The sequence below is a fragment of the Balaenoptera acutorostrata genome, chromosome 1 (genome assembly GCF_949987535.1).
Source record: "Balaenoptera acutorostrata chromosome 1, mBalAcu1.1, whole genome shotgun sequence".
NCBI lineage: Eukaryota > Metazoa > Chordata > Mammalia > Artiodactyla > Balaenopteridae > Balaenoptera > Balaenoptera acutorostrata.
Window position 1 is genome coordinate 83,923,992 of NC_080064.1, and position 21,023 is coordinate 83,945,014.

General features: G+C 43.9%; 1 protein-coding gene across 1 annotated transcript; it reads right to left on the bottom strand.

Moving 5' to 3' along the window:
• Positions 1-9,492: 9,492 nt before the first annotated feature.
• Positions 9,493-20,729, bottom strand: F3 (coagulation factor III, tissue factor). The gene is made up of 6 exons (XM_007169568.2): positions 20,452-20,729; positions 19,258-19,369; positions 15,171-15,361; positions 12,857-13,035; positions 11,829-11,988; positions 9,493-10,497 (listed from the first exon to the last, which is right to left on the bottom strand). Exons 1-6 carry the CDS (start codon positions 20,549-20,551, stop codon positions 10,361-10,363), a joined length of 879 nt encoding a protein of 292 aa, XP_007169630.1. The 5' UTR covers positions 20,552-20,729; the 3' UTR covers positions 9,493-10,360.
• Between the last annotated feature and the right edge of the window lie 294 nt (positions 20,730-21,023).

Genomic DNA, 21,023 nt, shown 5'->3' on the forward strand with positions numbered 1-21,023 from the left:
CCTTTGTATTTCTGTGGTGTCAGTTGTAACTTCTCCTTTTTCATTTCTAATTTTAGTGGTTTGAACCCTCTCCCTTTTTTTCTTGATGTGTCTGGCTAAATGTTTATCAATTTTGTTTGTCTTTTCAAAGAACCAGCTTTTAGTTTCATTTATCTTTTCTGTTGTTTTCTTCATCTCTAATTCATTTATTTCTGCTCTGATCTTTATGATTTCTTTCCTTCTACTAACTTTGGGTTTTGTTTGTTCTTCTTTCTCTAGTTGTTGCAGGTGTAAGGCTAGGTTGTTTGAGATTTTTCTTGTTTCCTGAGATACGCTTGTATTGCTATATATTGAATACTTCCCTCTTAGAACTGCTTTTGCTGCGTCCCATAGGTTTTGGCTCATCATATTTTCATTTTCATTTGTCTCTAGGTATTTTTTTGATTTCCTCTGATTTCTTCAGTGATCCATTGGTTATTTAGTAGCATATGGTTTAGCCTCCACATGTTTGTGTTCTTTACAGTTTTTTTCTTGTAGTTGATTTCTCTTTTTTTTTTTAATTTATTTTATTTTATTTTTGGCTGCGTTGGGTCTTTGTTGCTGTGTATGGGCTTTCTGTAGTTGTGGCAGGTGGGGGCTACTCTTTGTTGCGGTGCGCATGCTTCTCATTGCAGTGGCTTCTCTTTGTTGTGGAGCACGGGCTCTAGGCACGCAGGCTTCAGTAGTTGTGGTGCACGGGCGTGGTTGCTCCGTGGCATGTGGGATCTTCCTTCACGAGAGCTCGAAGTTGATTTCTAATCTCATAGTGTTGTGGTTGGAAAAGATGCTTGATATGATTTCAGTTTTCTTAAATTTACGAAGGCTTGCTTTGTGGCCCAGCATGTGATCTATTTTGGAGAATGTTCCATGTGCACTTGAGAAGAAAGTGTATTCTGCTGCTTTCGGGTGGAATGCTCTATAAATATCAGTTAAGTCCATCTGGTCTAATGTGTCATTTAAGGCCTGTGTTTCCTTATTGATTTTCTGTCTGGACGGTCTGTCCATTGATGTAAGTGGGATGTTAAAATCCCCCACTACTATTGTGTTTCTGTTGATTTCTCCTTTTATGGCTGTTAACATTTGCCTTATATATTAATGTGCTCCTTTGTTGGGTGCATGCATATTTACAGTTGTTATATCTTCTTCTTGGATTGATCCCTTGATCATTATGTAGCGTCCTTCTTTGTCTCTTATAACAGTCTTTATTTTAAAGTCTATTTTGTCTGATATGAGTGTTGCTACTCCAGCTTTCTTTTGATTTCCAATTGCATGGAATACCTTTTTCCATCCCCTCACTTTCAGTCTGTATGTGTCCCTTGATCTGAAGTGGGTCCTTGTAGATGACATATATATGGGTCTTGTTTTTGTATCCATTCAGCCAGTCTGTCTTTTGGTTGGAGTATTTAATCCGTTTACATTTAAGGTAATTATCAATATGTATGTTCTTATTGTCATGTTGTTAATTGTTTTGAATTTGTTTTTGTAGGTCTTTTTTCTTCTCTTCCTCTTTTGTTCTCTTGTGATTTGATGACCATTTTTAGTGTTGTGTTTGGGTTGCTTTTTCTTTTTTGTGTGTATATCTATTGTAGAATTTTGGTTTGCAGTTACCATGAGGTTTTGATACAGCAGTCCATATATATATATATATATATATATATACACACACACACACATATATATATATATACACACACACATACACACACACACACACACACACACAAGATTGTTTTAAGTTGCTGGTCTCTTAATTTCAAATGCATTTCCAATATCCTACATTTGTACTCTCCTCACGATTGCTGGTTTTGATATATTTGTGTGTGGATGATTCCTATCTTTACTATATGTTTGCCTTTACCGGTGAGCTTTCCTATTCATAATTTTCTGTTTCTAGCTGTGGCCTTTTCTTTTCCATTTAGAGAAGTTCTTTTAGCATTTGTTGTAAAGCTGGTTTGGTGGTACTGACTTCTCTTTTCTTTTGCTTGTCTGTAAAGCTTTTGATTTCTCTGTCGAATCTGAATGAGAGAGAGCCTTGCTGGGTAGAGTATTCTTGATTGTAGGTTTTTCTCTTTCATCACTTTATATTGTACCACTTCCTTCTGGCCTGCAGAATTTCTGTTGAAAAATCAGCTGACAACCTTATGGGGATTCAGCTGACAACCTTATGGGGATTCCCTTGTATGTTACTTGTTGCTTTTCCCTTGTTGCTTTTAATATTTTCTCTGTGCCTTTAATTTTTATCAATTTGATTACTATGTGTCTCAGCATGTTCCTCCTTAGGTTTATCCTGTATGGGACTCTGCACTTCCTGGACTTAGGTGACTTTCTTTTCCCATGTTAGGGAAGTTTTCAGCTATTATCTCTTCAGATATTTTCTCAAGCCCTTTCTCTCTCTCTTCTCCTTCTGGAACCCCTATAATGTGACTGTTGGTGTGTTTAATGTCCCAGAAGTCTCTTAAACTGTCCTCATTTCTTTTCATTCTTTTTTCTTTATTCTATTCCATGGCAGTGATTTCCACCATTCTGTCTTCCAGGTCACTTATCTGTTCTTCTGCCTCATTCTGCTATTGATTCCTTTTAGTGTATTTTTCATTCCAGTTATTGTGTTGTTCAACTCTGTTTGTTCTTTATAGCATCTAGCTCTTTGTTAAACATTTCTTGTATCTTCCTGGTCTGTACCTCCATTCTTTTTCTGAGATCTTGTGTCATCTTTACTATCATTACTCTGAATTCTTTTTTTGAGTAGATTGCCTGTCTCCACTTCACTTAGTTATTCTTCTGGGGTTTTATCTTATTCCTTCAACATATTCCTCTGCCATCTCATTTTGTGTAACTTTCTGTGTTTGTGGTCTCTCTTCCACAGGCTGCAAGGTTGTAGGTCCTCTAGCTTCTGGTGTCTGCCCACTGGTGGGTGGAGCTGGGTCTTGACCCTCTGGTGGGCAGGGCTACGTCAAGGGTTGTGTTTAGAGGCAGCTGTGGGCTCAGGAAGACTTTAGGCAGCCTGTCTGCTGATGGGTGGGGCTGTGTTGCCACCCTGTTGGTTGTTTGGCCTGAGGTGTCACAACACTGGAGTCTACAGGCTGTTGGGTGGGGCCAGGTCTTGGTGTCAGAATGGCAGCCTCCAGGAGACCTTATGCCAATGAGTAACCCCCAGTACCTCTGCCACCAGTGTCCTTGTCCCCACAGTGGGCCACAGCCACCCCCCGCCTCCCTAAGAGACTCTCCAAGACCAGCAGGTAGGTCTGCCCCAGGCTCCTATGAAGTCACTGCTTTTTCCCTGGGTCCCAGTGTACATGAGACCTTGTGTGCACCCTCCAAGAGTGGAGTTTTTGTTTTCCCCAGTCCTATGGAGTTCCTGCCATCAAGCCCCGCTGGCCTTCAAAGCCAAATGCTCTGGGGGCTCCTCCTCCCTATGTCAGATCCCCAGGCTGGGGAGCCAGACATGGGGCTCAGAACTCTCACTCCTGTGGGAGAACCTCTGTGATACAATTATTTTCCAGTTTGTGGGTCACCCACCCAGCAGGTACGGGATTTGATTATATCACAAATATGCCCTCCTACTGTCTTGCTGTGGCTTCTTCTTTGTCTTTGGACATAGAATATCTTTTTTTGGTAGGTTCCAGTCTTTTTTGTTGATGGTTGTTCAGCAGATAGTAGTGGTTTTGGTGTTTTCATGAGAGGAGGTGAGCTCAAGTCCTTCTACTCTATCATCTTGTCCCAGAACCCAAAGTAGACGTTTAAGACAATGAGCATTTCTAAAAATTAAAAAAGATATTTCATGATGATAAAAGGTTGATCCACCAATAGTGGGGGGAAAAAAAAACCCACATAAATATTGAACACAGTTAACCAACTTCACCTAATTAACGTGTACCCAGCAAGTGCAGAATTCACCAAACGTGATAGATCCCTCTATTTATTTAAGACTTCTTGAATTTCTGTCAGTAATATTTTGTTGTTTTCTGTGTAGAGGTCTTGCACATTTTCATTAGCTTTATTGCTAGGCATTTGATGTTTGTTGATTCTAGTATAGTATATTTTATTTTCTACTTGTTAATTTTTGTAAATTGATCTTTGTGACAGATTGTATTTTCCAAGGATGGTCCCATCCCACATGCTGTTTACAGTGTGGTATGAACATCCTCCAAGGAGAAGTGAGATTTATAATCCCACCCCTTGAACCTGCAAATTTTGTAACTTCTTGTGGTAAGTCAGGGGCTTGGGTGTTGATCAAGGAGGAGACAAGATAAACTTTAAACTTTAAACACATAAACTTTATTTGGACGGCAGTTGGACAGGATTGCATGAGAGAGGAAGTCCTTCAACACGTGAAAACTGACAGAACTTAGGAAAAAATTAGTTCCAGAGATGGTGGCGTGAGACCACCACCTATAAGTGGAATAAGACAAGGGGACTCCCAGGGGCAACAGGGAAGTCAGAGAGGGGCTCATGTGTCTAGGTGATGTCCCTCAGCAGCAATTGCTCTGAAGGACAAGCAGTGGTTTGGGGTCTTACAGCTGTAGGATTGTCTTATCTATGGTCAGCAGATGTTCAATACAATTTCATGGGGTATGTAAAGTAGGTTGGCTCTAATTGGCTAAAATTATGGTTTGGGACAATATTTAAAGCAGTCGATGTGTGAGGATTTGAGTTTGTCACAGGCGGGCTTTTAGCTAATGATCCTAGCCTGCTTTACAATGTTGTGTTAGTTTCTGCTGTACAGCAAAGTGAACTAGTTATACATATACACATCCATTAGAAATTTAAATTTTAAACATAAATTAATTGGCCAAACTATTTAGCCAAAGATATTTTGCCAAATGGCTTTGACTTTGGGATGCTTGAGGCAATACAAAACTCCAAACTTTGTCAAACACATATTTATTTTTGGCATTATCCTATGTCCAAGATATTGTTTTTTGATCAAGCCTTCCCTCTTCCTGGAACACTTCTCACACTTTCTCCTCTCCCTTTCCCCCATCTGTCTGGTTAACCGTGTCCTTCAGCTGAGATATTAGGTAGCCCTTCCAAGTCCAAGTTAGATGGCCCCGCAAGTTCCCCAAAGCACCCTATACTTCCCCATCATAATGTTTATGTTCTATTATCATTACTTGTTTGACATTTTACCTGCAAATACATGAGCTCCACAAGAACTGAGATTATACCTGTTGTATTTTATCAAATCCAAAATGCCTGGCACATAGTAGGTGCTTAATATTAGAATAAATGAATGAATTCAAATGCATAAGCCTGGTTCTTGCCAGAAAAATTACCATCTAGAAAGGGGGCCATGACAGGTAAAGATCTGTACAATACTAAGGGTGGTAAGAAAGAATTGTGAGAATGCAGTAAGGAGGTAGGAAGAGTACACTGGGAATATGGGAGAGGAAAGCTCCTGGGTGAGATCCAGGAATTATTTTCCAGTCTTGAAGGATGGGTAGGTAGAAGCAGGGCACATGAATCAGTGAAATTGAGGCAGGAAAGCTTTTGGTCTTTAGAAAGCTGTGGATTAAAGCAGAGGTCCTCAAAGTATTGTCCTAGTGAAATGTGTAGTATTTGCAATGTGATCATGGCTCTGCTTGTACTTTTGGCATGGATTAATAACTTGCTAAAATTTAAGTTTAATAAATGGCAACTTCTCGTCAAGGCTGTGCAGTTCTATCCATTGGTGAGGTGTCTCTTCCCTTTCTCCACCTCACTTCCCCTACCCTGCCTTTGTGAAATCAGAAGAGTGGGCTAAATGATTGGGGAAAGCACAGAGCACAGAGCTTCTCAGACCTCAAGGTGCATATAAATCACCTGGAAACTGCAGATTCTGGTTCAGTAGGTCGGGGGTGGGATCCGAGAATTTCCTTCTCTACCTCTCAAATGATGCTCAAACACTGTCCCGAGACCACACTTTAAGTAGCAGGATCTGGGGTGGAGCTCTGGCTGTGGACTAAAGAGACCATCACAGGTAGAGTTGCAGCAACTTGGAGAAGGTTCTCTGGTTCAATGATTCTGGCCACCCGTCCCACCATGTTCCTTCATTCTTAATCATTTACAGGTGTTTGGGGTTTAATTTACTATTCCTTTGCTTTTACAATCCAGTTTGTGAATTCTGGTTAAGTTGCGATCCTCCTCAGGAACTGAAGGTGGCACCAGAATCTCAGTCATTAAAGGACACTTCCATCCTAAATGCTGTTACGCAAAGGAAAAGCATTTTCCTGCCCCTCTGAATGTGTCTTATTCTCTGGCCTGATATATGCTTAGAGAAGACAAGTTTCTTTGCAGATGGAGCATAGTTTTCCAGTGATTTTTGAAAATCAGGCTGCATTAAGATTATGTCAAAAACTTTTTTCTTAAAGCTTTTTTAGAACCCTGTTTTAAATGTTTATTAAATTTTGTATATTCAAGATGAATTGCAATTTCTGTTACAGAATTCCTGGATTGTTTTGAAGTATTTTCATTTCTCCCAGAGAAAGTGTTGTCTTTCAGTTGTTAGTTATTCATGCTCTATCTAATGAATACATAATCATGGAATTTAGGCTAAAAGAGATTGAAGAGCTTTCAACCAATTAGTTCATTTGACAAAAGAGAAAACAGGCTCCCCAATTTTGCTTAAGTCCTCTTGAAAGAGTTTCGATACGTTGCAACAGAAAAAGTCCTAACAGACCCATATATGACAGACCTTCCAGTGCAGCTACAGACAGAGGATCTTGTCTATGCTTTATGTATTCTTAATTTGATTTTGGCTTCACAGCGAGCTGCTTTCTGACCTCTCCCAGGGCTAGGAATGCCCCATTTGTGTCTAGAGCTACTCGTAGTCTCTCATTGCAGTAAATTATAGATTAAGCCAGTGGTTCTGAAACTTTACTGGGCATTAGAATCACTTGAAGGGCTTCTTGTTAAAATGCAGATTTCTAATTCAGTAAGTCTGAGGTCAGGGTTATGAATTTGAATTTCTAACAAGCTCTCAGGTGATGCTAATTCTTATTCCATCACCTGAGATGCAGGACCACACTTTGAGAACCATCAGATTAAGCTAACATTGGGGCTACATGTTTCTTCATTATGTTCATCAAGAAAGAGAGCATCCCAACATTCCCACAAAGAGCGCTGAGATTCACCCTTCCTCGACCAAGTTAGGGCATGTGCCTACCCCTAAACCAGTTTCTGCAGCCATGAGGAAGGAATGTGCTGAATGGCAAAGCCAGAATCACCTCTGTCTGCAGTTGAAAAGCAGGGCTGCGGGAAAGAAGAACTAGAGTCCACTGTAAGTGTGTGGTATGAATGAAAGTCACCTTGTAACCATCACAAAGCTTCTCAGGCAACCACTGAAGAAAAATAACACATGCTAAATACACATGTCTTAGAACAGGTCAAAACTGCATTTGGTAATGAGTTTATTTACTATTTGATAGAATTGTTCCTTTGTTTATTTGAGACAGGTCCTTAGGTTATTGGCTCTCAGCTGTAACTAAGGTAAAATGTCTTTGGATTTCACAAGTATTAGTCTCTTATATGTAAGTCAAACTTGGTTAATAATTCAAGATGGTAAAAATCTGTCTTCAAAGCATGAACGTTTAGTTTACTAACAATTTAGCTTTATGGGATACTTTTAAGGACCAGGATAAATAATGAAGTATAATTTGGCCCACTGGAGGGCAGTAGTTTCTGGATACCAGCCAACAATTCAGAGTATGGTTTTCTGCTCCAGTGCTAATTACGATGTTGATTTGAGCAGCAGCTCTTTAGTCTCAGCGATAAGGGCGGGGCTGGAAACCGGAGTCGTGGTTAAAATCTGCAATGTTGAAGCTTCCCGATCATTGCAGTGCAGCCTCGTCTGGATCTGTAATGAATTCCTTCCCTGTGCACAGCCAGACACCTCATTCCTACCCAGACCTGCTTTCACTCTGCCAGTACTTTCTTTAGTGGGACCATTCAAGTTCCTTAGATTATGAGGCCATGGAATTGCATAATGCTGTACTTAATTCCTGGCAGGGAGAGAGCAGCCTGATGGAACCATCCAGTCAGATACACTCTCTGGGAGCTTGTTCTACCCCCATGCACTAAGCTCTTTGTCCCGGACAGCCCCATGTGAGCAGGAATTCAAGATAACAGCCAAAGCATAGTTCTTTCGGGACATGCTCCCATGCCAACCTCTCTTTTGTTGACTCTGCTGCAAATGCACACCCTCTTTCTCTGGCTTGAATGCCACTCCAGCATTGACACAGATTGGCAAACAACCCATCAGAACCAGTCAATAAATCAACCACTGGTGTGTTTCCCTTAATTTCTCCAAAATAAATATTTTTTTTTCAGGCTGCCATCTTTCTGAGGATGTGAAAGGTTTGTTTGGCCCCTTTCTCTCTAAGAATATGGTGTTATACCTCACATTTCATGTTTAGATTTTTATTGACAATGTTTTGAGTTCTTTGGAGCAAGGGAACAAAATGCACTTAATTCATGAACAGCTGGACGGTGAGCTGAGGCTTGGCTTTCAGTGCTTGCTCAGTGTCTCCTTGGCGGGACCACGTCCAGGCGGGGGTGGCCTCTGGAAGCTTTCCCCAGGCCGCGCTGGCCCAGCCTTCCACAACAGGAGGCAGACGCAGCTGGGCTCAGCCAGGTGCCAGGAGCCTCATTTTCATCTCTACTTAGAATCCTCTTTCAGTGCAGTTGTGAGATCAAGACTGTTCTGCTAGATTTTATTTGCATTTGAATGGAGAACTATCTCTACATTCTAGACGGAGGAAGTGAAGTCAGTTTGGCTCAGCCATGTCTAAGAGCCCCCTGGCACGGTCACCCTCAAGGAGCAGCAGACGGTGACCCCATCCTGCCCACAAAGAGCTCCCAACCTAGTTTGCTTCTAATAACTCTAGAAACTCCACTTCTCTCTCTCCCCATCTTACATTGTCCTTTTATCCAATTTTCTTTCAATAATCCGAAGAGTTTTTCTTCTGTTCTCCTCTCCAACCCTCATCTGCAACTCAAACTAATGCCCATGGGAAGATCTCTCTCCCGCTAAGCCTGCAGTAGATGGTATAAGACCCTCCCTTCCCTGGAAACCATACATCCCTGCCCGTTGCTGTGTGACTCGTGGTGCCTCCCGGCAGGCAGAGTGTTATCAGGCTTGGTCATATGTCTCGATTAGGCCAGTGGCATGTGACCAGAAGTGACACTGAGCCACTCTGGAGTGGAAGTTTTAGGAGGAGGCTTAAACCTTGAATATATGGCTGCCTGTTCTACTAGTTTTTTGCTTTTCCCTCTGCCCTGATCCAAATAGGGGCTTCACCTTTGGTTTTGGTCCTAGAATGAGAAGACATTAAGAAGAGCTGTAGTCAATCCACAGCCACCAAACTGTAAGTGTAATGTAAAGATACCATTGTCATAAGCCACTGAGAATTTCAGGGTCATTTGTTACTGCAGCAGAGCCAACTAATACAAAGGCCAAACCATAAATAATAACTAAGATAAATAAGATATAATAAATAGTCACAATTCCCAGTTACCTTTATTTATATAAAAGTATATTAAATAAATTATCTCAATATATACAAACAGAACAATATTACCTCTATAAATAGAAAATCCCCATATATAAAACCTTTTTTCAAATTATATAAATATGTACAATGTTGATCATAAAGTGTGAAGTACCTTAAATCTTAAACTCTGTGTAATTTGTTGGTATAGTAGTCTTATAAAAATACAGCTATCTATCTATCTGTCAAGTGTTTCATCAACAGCATTTAAGTCAGTTAAAGTGCTAAACTGTAATGCATGTTATGAATGTGCCCCAAATACAAGTCTTCTGCTTTTAACACATTCATATAAATGTTTGTTTGCTAATTGTTTCGAACCTCCAAAAGTACTCAAAAAAAAAAACCCCTAAACACCATATTACAAAAGGACAGACATATGTTAGAAAGTCCACCCAGTTTCCATTTTACTCTCCCACATGGTTTGAAGTCGGCCTCTCAAAAGTTCTTCAAAAATCCACCCAGGATTTTTTAGGGCATTTGTTCATTTGTTTTTCCTTAGATGATCTGGCTTCAACTTGAGTGTAGAAAATATACAGTCTAGAGCATGATATGTGCAAAAGATGCTGTAGCGTTAAAATAGAAATTTAAAAAACTTGAAATTGGTTGTACCGCTCATTACGTTCCAAAGTGTCTAATGCTGATGTTGAAACCAGAATGCCAATCGTGAGAACAGGTCAGATAAGAGCTTTCTTTGAGCCCAAGGGTCTCTAAGCTCCAAAACACTCATTTGTGTTTCCATGTATTCTACTGCCTTAAATGTTCTTGGTCACAGTGCAACACGAGCTCTGCAGAGTTGGCAGATCCAAAAGCAGAATCCTTCATGCAACATTGAGGGGCAAGCTCTCCTTCCCACTTCGCCCTGCTCTCGCCTTCCTGCACTTACACAGAGACACAGACAGGACGATGATGAAGATGATGACCACAAGCATCACTGCTACAATGATGAAGAACATTTCTGAAAAATAAAAGGTACCAAGTCAACTCAGAGAGAGAGCTTGAATCCCATTTACCAGTGGGCAGAACTGAAGGCATAACCCCAAATTACACCATCCTGCTTTTGCGTAACTTGAAATTTCTTTCCTGCACTCTTTCCACCACAACACATTTTGATTAGGAAAGAATCTGTCAAACCCTAGATGTTTGCGGGCAATTGACAATGGTGAAAACGATTTAATAAACTGGATAATGCTCACAGTCTAGAAAGATACATGAAGATGGAAGCAAGAACGGCTGTTAGAAACAAGTGGCTAAAAATGATGCTGAGTTTGGTGGCAACGATTATAGAAGCTGAACTATCAGTGCAAAGAGAGATACAGAGCACTACCAAGATTCAAGTAAAGAAGACATGATAACTGGTTGGGGCAATACGAAGGCTTCCTGGTGGAGGTGGCATTTGAAACGATTCTCAAAGGACACAATTCAGCAGATAGAGAAGAGGCAGGGGAAGCAGCGATCTAGGTGTGCACGAAGTCAGAGAGCAGCGGAACTCAAGCTGGCTTTAGGACGATGGACCTGAGGGCTGTGGGTATGAGGGCCCAGACGGTGCAGGACCAGAGGGAAAGAAAGCCCTTTCCTTCTGTCAGTGTCAATAAATGGGAGGGGATTTTAAAAGTGTTTTTTAACAGGCTTAAATTACATCTTAACAAGGCACTAGGTCATTATTGCTATCCTTTGACTTTTTTGTTCCCAAAAGTACTCAGAGCACTACCCCGCTCAAGCCTGGTGGGAGATTCCTGGGCTCTCATCCTCATGCACGTGTCTGAGCCTCCACGGCATCTCCAGATAAGATCCACTCCTCACTTGGCGTCGGGGCCCTGGTGTGGCACATATGTACACATACACGTGCCAGCCAGGCACACACACATGCATATGGTATACCTGATAGACTCAATCCCTTCCCTTCGTTGTTACAACCTTTGTGGCAACAGCCCAAGTAGGTGCTCATAAATGTGCATCAGGTGCTGCTGCACCTGGTCCAGAAGCTCCCCCCAAGCCCCCCAAATCAGAATTTAAGTATGAAGAAATGCCCAGAGAAATCTGCATTTGATGCTAAATCCTAAACATGTACCATGGGCCCAGGGCTCAGCAGAGAGCTTAGTGCATGGTACGTGCTCAAAAGAACACTTGCTAATACAAGGGAACAACATAGAAACATCTCTAAATGCCTAAAATTATGAGTAACCCCCAAACCACAGAAAACCAAGGCAGTTTTCCCCTGAAGAAAGTACATCCTGGTCCTGGAAGGCACCCCTCCCTCCCAGATGGATCAGGGTTAGAGCAACTCACCCGTGGACAGAACTTTCTCTTGGCTAGTGCACTCGATGGGACTTTCTGGACTCTTCTGGTTAGCTCTTCGTGATGGAATCACTGCTTGAACATTGAAACAGTAGTTTTCTCCTTCATCCACATCAATCAAAAACTCATTAGTGTTCGTCGTGGCCTTTTTCTGTTAAAAGATAGAGTCCTTTATTCATCTGGGCTCAGAGTGAATTCTGTCCCCTTTACTAAGTCACTGTGGTAGTTGAAGCCTACATGGACACATCTGACATAAAGGACTGGAAGTGAGTTGGCTCATCAAGTTCCCCCGATAAGTGCTAAGGATGTTTTTTTCCCAAGGATGAAGATATCCAGTTTGGGCACATCCAACCCAGTTCTTAGCCCCTTTAGAAGATATCTGGGGCTTCCTTGGTGGCGCAGTGGTTGAGATTGTGCCTGCCAATGCAGGGGACACGGGTTTGAGCCCTGGTCTGGGAAGATCCCACATGCCACGGAGCAACTGGGCCCGTGAGCCACAACTACTGAGCCTGCGCGTCTGGAGCCTGTGCTCCGCGACAAGAGAGGCCGCGATAGTGAGAGGCCCACGCACCGCGATGAAGAGTGGCCCCCGCTTGCCGCAACTAGAGAAAGCCCTCACACAGAAACGAAGACCCAACACAGCCAAAAATTAATTAATTAATTAATTAATTTTTTTAAAAAAGAAGATATCTGCAGTAAAGGAAAATAGGAATGAAGTATTAATTGTTGAATGGAAAACAACTCTTGTCTCTGGGATCCTCTGTAGAGGAAGAAATGCGGGAGCTGGTGGGAACCTTGGAGATGACCGGTCCAGCCCCCTGGCTGAGGAACCTGCATATCCGAGGAGGCCCTGACCAAGGCAGCTGGAAGTCACAGGTAAAACCAGGACAGCAGCCCCTCCCACTCCACCACCCTGCCCTCTCAACCACCCCCTCTGATATTTGAGTTGGAAAAGAAGTAGGCTGTAAAATCAAGGATCTACAATTTGAAACGAGTCATAAAAACAAAAGAAGGCTCACCTTTCCTGTACTCGAAGCTCTCCAATAATAAAGTATATAATTCAAGTCCTTGCCAAAAACATCGCGGAGGCTTAGGAATGTGCCGCTCACTCTGACTAAGGTACGTGCATCTTGTATGGTCACATTCAGTTTTGTCCCAACTTGTTCAAAACTCCGAATTGTTGGCTGTCCAAGGTTTGCTAAAACACAGAAAATGGGCTTTGTTGGAACCAAAGAATTCTAGACAAAGTAGAATCCCATTAATCACGGTTAATAACAACTTAGTCATCCCTCCTGAAACAGTTCATAGAACCAACTCCCGAGCCCCAGAGCTGAACCCCGAGACGTCCTACAGCAGTGCCATCCAGCGGCAATGTAATGGGAGCCACAGGTGTCACCTTAAATTTCCTTGGAGTCACGTTAGAAAACGTAAAAAGGAACAGGTGAAGTTAATTTTAATAATGTATTTCTTTTAACCCCATATGGCTAGAATATTATCATTTTTTTAAAAAATTTATTTATTTATTTTTATTTTTGGCTGTGTTGGGTCTTCGTTTCTGTGTGAGGGCTTTCTCTAGTTGCGGCAAGCGGGGGCCACTCTTCATCGCGGTGTGCGGGCCTCTCACTATCGCGGCCTCTCTTGTTGTGGAGCACAGGCTCCTGATGCGCAGGCTCAGTAGTTGTGGCTCACAGGCCTAGTTGCTCCGCGGCATGTGGGATCTTCCCAGACCAGGGCTCGAACCCGTGTCTCCTGCATTGGCAGGCAGATTCTCAACCACTGCACCACCAGGGAAGCCCTAGAATATTATCATTTTAACATTTAATCAATATAAAAACTTTTGGAGATCTTTCTCAAAATCCAGCGTGTATTTTACACTTAGGGCATTAGCCATATCTCAAGTGCTCAACAGCCACATGTGGTTAACCAAACAGCTGCATAAGATTCCATATCTTAGATACAATAAATTAGAGGCTGTGCGAAAGCCCAAGAAATGTCCTTGGTACCTCAAGGAACCAGTTTTAACCACCAGGTCTCTTTGATGGCTCAGTTATCTCATGTGCTTTGGTTGAAGGACAGTAAAACAAATCCCAATAATTTAACAGGAATTATAATGCAAGTATGTGTGTGTGTGAGCACACGCAAAAACATAAACTATTTTCCCTCTTGCACCGAGAAAGGATTTGAAGTGGCTGACAAAAAACTCAAGAACTATAAAAAGGAATCATGAGGATGCTGCCAGTGGAGGGAGAATAAATGTCAATGACCCTGCAGTTACTGCAGGCGGCTGTGGGTAGGGTTGCTACTCTAGCTGAGTGCCGGGAGAGGCACACAGGTAGAAGCACTAGGGGAGTTTGAAGAGGGGCTCTGGCACACAGGGGCTCAGGGCAGGCAGCCAGATTCACCTGGGGTGAGGCTGGCCCTATTTCCACCCTCAAAGTAGGTGCTAAGGGGAAAGGCGGCTGCCTTCTCTCCCTCCCTGCTTTGAGAAACTCCCCTCTGGGTGTCAGAAGGGTAAACATAAAAGCACCAATAACACAACACTTCCATTCCAAGTCTTCTTGCTAGAGCAGCTGATTTCACTCTTCTCAGTGTGCTACATGTGTTTATTTAAAATACCTAGTTCAGAACCATAGCCGTGTCAAAAAATTTACGTCTCCTACTTGGCAGGAATCCTCTGCTCTCCCTTAGTAGACGCTCAAGTCAGTTTACTGGGCCAAAGTCTGGGGAGAAAAGCATTCTGCGTTTTCAAGACCAGCATGAAGGAAGCAGGATGGGAGCTGGCCCGGCAAGTGCCAGCACATCACAGGACTCAAATCATGGTCAAGCGATTAAAAAGGTCAGCAAGCCCAATTATGAGATTGGAGGGAAATGGAACTCTCCCCATGGATTTGTGACCATCTGTGAAAAACCCTAAACTGGGACTTCTGGTCTGATGGGACTTATGAAAATTCAGAAGTGAGATATATAAAATCTCCTAAATATATATGGGGAAATACTGGAATATATATGAGAAAATACTGGAACCCCAGGCTTGGTGAATTTCCTACTCCCTGCCCCTCATCCAGCCAGTTACTGGTAGGGTCTGGGGACAGACTGGTGGAGAAACCTACTTGATGACATTGTTATCAACTCCAAAGTTCACGTTCCGTGAACCTCCTGCCACATCCGGAATGAGCGAAGAGGACTGTGGCACTTACCAGTTTCTGAGAAAGAAGATGTGTTTATGGATAAATATTTTTTTATGTCATGGCTCCTAAGGGTCACAAGCTCACAAGAATATTCAGAAGTTTTTGAAAACAAGAATGAACGGTTACTACAAACCGAGCTACTTACTCTCTAGGTAAGGTGTGAACTCCGGGGAGTTGGTAAACGGAGGCTCCCCAGTAGAAATGATGGCATCCAACGGGTAGGAAAAGACCCGCACCAAGTATGTCTCTTTCACGTTTTTCACGATCTCATCGGTGACGTCACACTCTGTGTCTGTTGTGTAGAAGCATTTGTTTTTCCAATTTCCTAATCTAGGGCTGAAGGAAGAGAAATGGAACATTATGATTTGCATCCAACAAGACAAACTGTTTTCTGGCTGGGGTGCTGTGTTCCAGTAGCCGCTTCCACAAGCAATCCCGAGGAGGCGTTTGGTACACTGAGCACTTTAGATGAGTTTGAATCCTCACAGCAACCTGCAGGTGGCTCTGTAATTGTTCTTACAGATAAGGCAATGGAGGCAAAGGGAGACTGGGTGACCAGCTCCAAGTCACACAGCTGGATTTTGAGCCAGACAGCAATTTGACTACTGGATCTGTGCTCTGAACCGTTTTGTTAAATATCTTTCTTAAAATGTAGATGATCTGTCATGACTATGTGGGAGAAAGGGCAATTTTCCATCAAGACCCAATTATTTATTACAGTCTACTTATTATATTATATTCTGTTTACCACATTCTATATTCTATGTAATATATTCTATCCTATTACATTCTATTGTGACCATTCTTGGTGTGGTTATTTAACAGCTATTGAAACTACTATAAACCAGGCACTGTACTGGACCCTCAACCATGTTACTTCATTTGGTATAATCCTTCCAAGAAGGTATTGGATCTTTCTCACATATGAGGACCCTGAAGCACAGAGCTGCTAGGTAACTTGTACACGGTCTCACAGCTTATGCAGTGAGAGCTGAGCTGGGTCTGTTCCTCTCATTATACTACATGCCTCCCTCACTTTCACAAGATGTGCTGTCAAAAACTACAGAGCAACAATACAGGTGGTTATCTGTCAAAGTCTGAGACTAAGAGACAGATCTGACGAAAGACAGAGCTTTCTTTTGTAAGATGTCATTGAAGAGGAAATGATTTAAAGAACTGCCAAAAATGAAAGTATCCTGAAATGATATGAAGGGCTTCTAAAAATGAAATTATTCTACAGAACCAAAACAATTCCTAGACAAGTGTCACTGCAGCTGGATCCACACACATCTGTCCCACATAAGTTGACAGCTACCCTGCTCTTCCCCATCATCAACCACCAGCGTTCCCTACCCTTCATTCAAGGCCACATTCCAATCCCACCTTCTGCAGGAATCTCCAGATCTCCTTGCTCAGAACTGATGTCTCCCTTCCCCATCCCCCAGCACTGACATCTCATTAAAGCACTTAACATGAGGGTGGTACCAGGGCTCCACACCCTTGTGCTCCCCCATCACGCAGTGGGGCTTTAGGGCTTGCACATGGCCAGGCCTTGCTGGGTATTAGATGATTTACATTTCCAGGTTGAACCGGGGGAAAACAAGCTGCCATATGGATTCAGTTGTCTAAATCTAGGCATGAGAACCATAAATAAGTATTTTTTTAAAAGTCTGAACTAAGTAATCGGGCTAAGAGGGTGTGAGTAAACACATCCTGGGTCCTTAAATTCATAAACAAAGATTGATACAGAAATATCAGTTTACATACTCTTAGATTTCTCTAATTTTCTGTGATAAAAGTAGAGATGCAGTCTTAATTCCAGAATGACCAGAATGCATTTTTTTAAAATTACATCATTTCTATTTTAAAAAGTGAACGGGAACCTGATGATTCTTCTCCACTGCTACGGCAAACAAGTGGTTCAGATAACAGAGCAACACTGCTGGGTGCTATGGCTGCATTCCGTCCGAGAGCATTTGCTTCCTCCCAGCTCACGGTAGCAACCACAGTCCTCTGACAAAATTTAGCACAAGCAACTAAATCACCCAAAGTAATAAAGCCATAAACTGCTGTGAACAGGTTAGGAAGGGGCAATTCTGCAGTTCAGTTCCTCTGAATGTTATTATCAGCATGAACAATATAAACGCCTCCGAGTTTCCTCCGGGTATTGCAAAATCTCCTGATTTGGAAATAATAAAAGTTCCGCCTGAACTTCTAAAAAATCCCAACAGAATCCAGACTCACCAATTAAGGAGCAAGTTGTTTTCTACAAGCTTGGGAAGTTCCGTTTTAGAATTCAGAACGTTTCATGGAATCAATACTACAAGGGATGGGTCAGTGCTAAGGCTTGAGCCAGTAACACTTTGCAACCACCGGTGAACACTGTTTCCAAAGGGGAAAAAGGCAGTTGGCGCTCCAAGGAGGGGCTTCAGACGCAGCAGCGGCGCCCTGTGTTTGAGGACAGGCTGGTGGTGAGGTGGGTGGGTCAGAAGGAGCTGCAGGTCACGATGCTTTCTCTAGGGAAGGAAACCGGGAGGGAGGAAGGCGCACTGAGGAGACCAGTGGGAATGACTTTCTTTCCTCCTCCCGGCTTTGATGCCCCACATCAGACCCGGGGAGACCCATTGAGGAGGTGGTGGTGCGCGACGCTGGGTAGACCGTGGTACCCGACCCTGCTGGGCGAGCCCCATCAGCGCAGTCATGAATAAGTCCCTCACCTTCCCAGGGCCAGTTTCCTCTTCTATAAAATGATTGCTACGGTCCCTTCACCCAGGAATCCCATTTACCCGTGGGCTGGTCGCCGAAGAGTGCGAGTCTCCGGCAGGGGCGAGGGACTGCTCACACGTCCTCCAGCACAGGTGTGGAGACGGCCGGTGCGGCGGGAACCACCCCCAGCCCGGGTCCGCGGGCGCCCCCAAGAGGCAGCTCTGCACTAGGATGTTTGCACAGGGGACTGCGTCCACTTAAATAACAACAGCCTTGCAAAGTCCAAGAACTTTGAGTTGACAAAGGCTTATGTTTAAAAAGCTGGTAAATCAGAAATATGTTTCCTCGTGTTCACCAAACTTCACCAAACTTAATATATTTCGGAGGTAAGCATTCCTCCTAAAATCTTATTTTCACTACCCAGAAGGAAAGCGTCTACTCAGGTAAACTTCAGCTCTGTATCAGTGGAGTTACTAACTCTCAACCAGTAGAATCTGATTTGACAAGTTTGACCATAATCGTAATTATTACCTCGAGTTATGAAATTCCTTTAAATCTATGTATCTATACAAGCATGCATGCACACACAAATTCTCTTCCGTGTTGCCTTGGCAATGGTTGTCATGAAGTTGATTTTGGAAAAAAACAAAAACAAAAAAACACCTAAAAGCCCCACTCCATACTTAGGAGCTGCATTCCAAATGCTACAAAAGGCTTGACACAAGCTAAACAAAATAGCAAAGCACCTTTAATTTTAGCCAGCAATACTTTTGTGCCTTTTACAAGCAGTGTTAATTTCCACAGCTGCTCTCCTCTACTTAATAAGAGCTCTACCAAGCCTCCTAGAACATTTCAGAAACCAAAAACTTGCTAAGAATATGGTGACAACCATCAAAAAGAGGACATTAAGATTGAATATGCTGAATTAGGGGCTCTTGGGGACAGCTGCCAATCAGGGATGGGGACAGATGAGCAGAGCAGCCCTGACAGCTCAGGGTGAAGACAGAGGAGTATTCTGTTCCTGCTCAGTGAGTCATAATTTGATCCCCTCCAAGATCAGGTATGCAACCGAATTTTGAATCATGAATCCAAAGATTATTGAATCAAACACTGTTTAAGGGCAATGTATACATCTGAACTCCTCCCCATCTCTTCTCTAACATGTTAAATCCCACTAGCAGTCTAGACAGCACGGAAAAAGAGCTGTGTACTTAGATGAAATGAATTATCAGCGATCAGTGCCACCGTGGCTTGCTCAAGAAGGTTCTCCTATCCACAGCTTATACTCCACTTACAAATTTCCCCATCATCTCCTAAAACAATTAAAATGTTCTATCAGTTTAAGGTCTGGAAATGTTGCAGGCTTGATAGAGTATGGCTCTGGCCAGCAAATTACGATGAATGCCCTCTTCTTTGTTATCTGTTAAATAATCTCATCCATCAATCAGCTTTAAAGACATTTATATTCAGCACAGGAAAGTGGAAACAGCAAAAATCTTATTTTTCTTTTTTGGTACCTAGCTTACCTTATCTGAACAGTGTAGACATGATTGATGGGTTTGGGTTCCCACTCCAAAATGGTCTTGAAATTAGTTGATTTCCAAGTTAAATTATATGCTACTACTACATCTGTAGTGCCTTTAAACAACAGAGAAACAGCTATTAATGTTTACATGAACTTCTCAGCACACGATTTCATGCTGATGGTATAAAACATCTTCCCACTCCCCAACATCATCATAAACCTCACATTAATATATTTCCAACCACAAAAGCTTTAACTGAATTATCATAAGAAAAAATCTGCAATTTTTTCCTAAACCCAGAATTTCCTCATGGCAAGATTGATCGGGTAATCTGAGGAAACACACAAGGATCTTGAAATCCTTGTTTGAAATTATTCATGGGGGAAGCCCTGTGGTAATGATCTGGAAGCACAGCCCAGGAGCCATCAGTGGCCCAGGGTGTCCACGGCCCAACTTAGGAAGGGCAGGACTGCAGGTTCAACTTAGCAGGGAAAGCCGGCTAGGAAGGGTTTTCCGTAAATTACGTTAAAGGGCAAAGCCCTCATGTGTAAGAAGAGTTAGGACTGCATCCAATAAAAAACCCGAACCTTGACTTTTTTCATTTGTATCTAAAATGTGTCTATACTGAAACTTCCACAGACATCCACGCAGCCGTTAAGCCTGTTACACCGTCGGATGTATTCGGTTAGGATGCCTTGGTGTTAAGGTCTGCTCGGCCAGTTCTCGGCAGATCAGCCTCTGCCCTGTCCGCACACAGAACAGGCTTACAGGGCATGCACAATGTGGTGCCTGCTCCAGGCCAAGCGACATTTTGCAAGGACTGCCTCTAACGCAATCTAAAACACAGACGATCAAGATAAGACCGAGAGCCGCTGTTTATTATGGAAAGTGCATATATAATGAAGGATAACATTCAAACATTGCACGCCGACCCGTGCAGGTGAGGAGCCACGTCCCACCACCTTCAAGGTGTCGGCTCCCTGGGAAGCTCTTTCCCTAAACTTACAGCGAGAGCCCCAAGCGCACGTAGGCAACGCTGGACGCCACGAGCAAGCATCTCTAGCAGAAGGCGCGGCGGGTCCCGGGCGGGTGGCACCTCAGGGCGGCAGGGCGAGCCTGCTGCCAGCCAGGACCGTCCTCCCTCCTCCCGATGGCGGGCCCCAGGGCTCGGGGTGGGGGGAGGGTGCCACTCACCTGTGGCTCCGGCCACCCGGACCAGAACCCAGCCGAATAGGAGCGCCCGAGCGACGGCGGCCTCGGAGCAGGGCACCCGGGGCCCGGTGGGGGTCGCCATGTTCACGAGCTGACGGCGAGGTCGGGGGGATTCCTTGCGCCCCGGAGGCTGGGGAGGCCGGGAGGCTGCGGAGGTTGGACTGGAGGCGCCCGGGGCTGCGGGATGGAGCAGGAGCGGCGCGAGGAACCCCGAGTCTGTGGGAGCCTGTGCCCGGCGCGCTTTAAAGAGCCCCACGCACGCCCGCGCCTCCGCAGGCCCTGCGCCCGCCCCCGCCCCTCCTCCCGACTCCCCGCCCCCAGCCAGGCTCCAGCCGCCTCCCTGGGCTGCTCCCGGCGAGTCCACTCCCCGGCCCCGCCTCCTCCCGGTAGGAAACTCCGAAACCCTGCAGGGGCTGATTCACCCGTGATTCAATCGGCCGCCAAGCGCGAGTGTCCTTCGGCCACTGGCGGCTCCAGGTGCTGAGGGGAACCAGGGTCCCAGCCACCCAGACCCCCTGACTCCCCAGCTCTGGCCCCCAGGCCACCGACCCCGA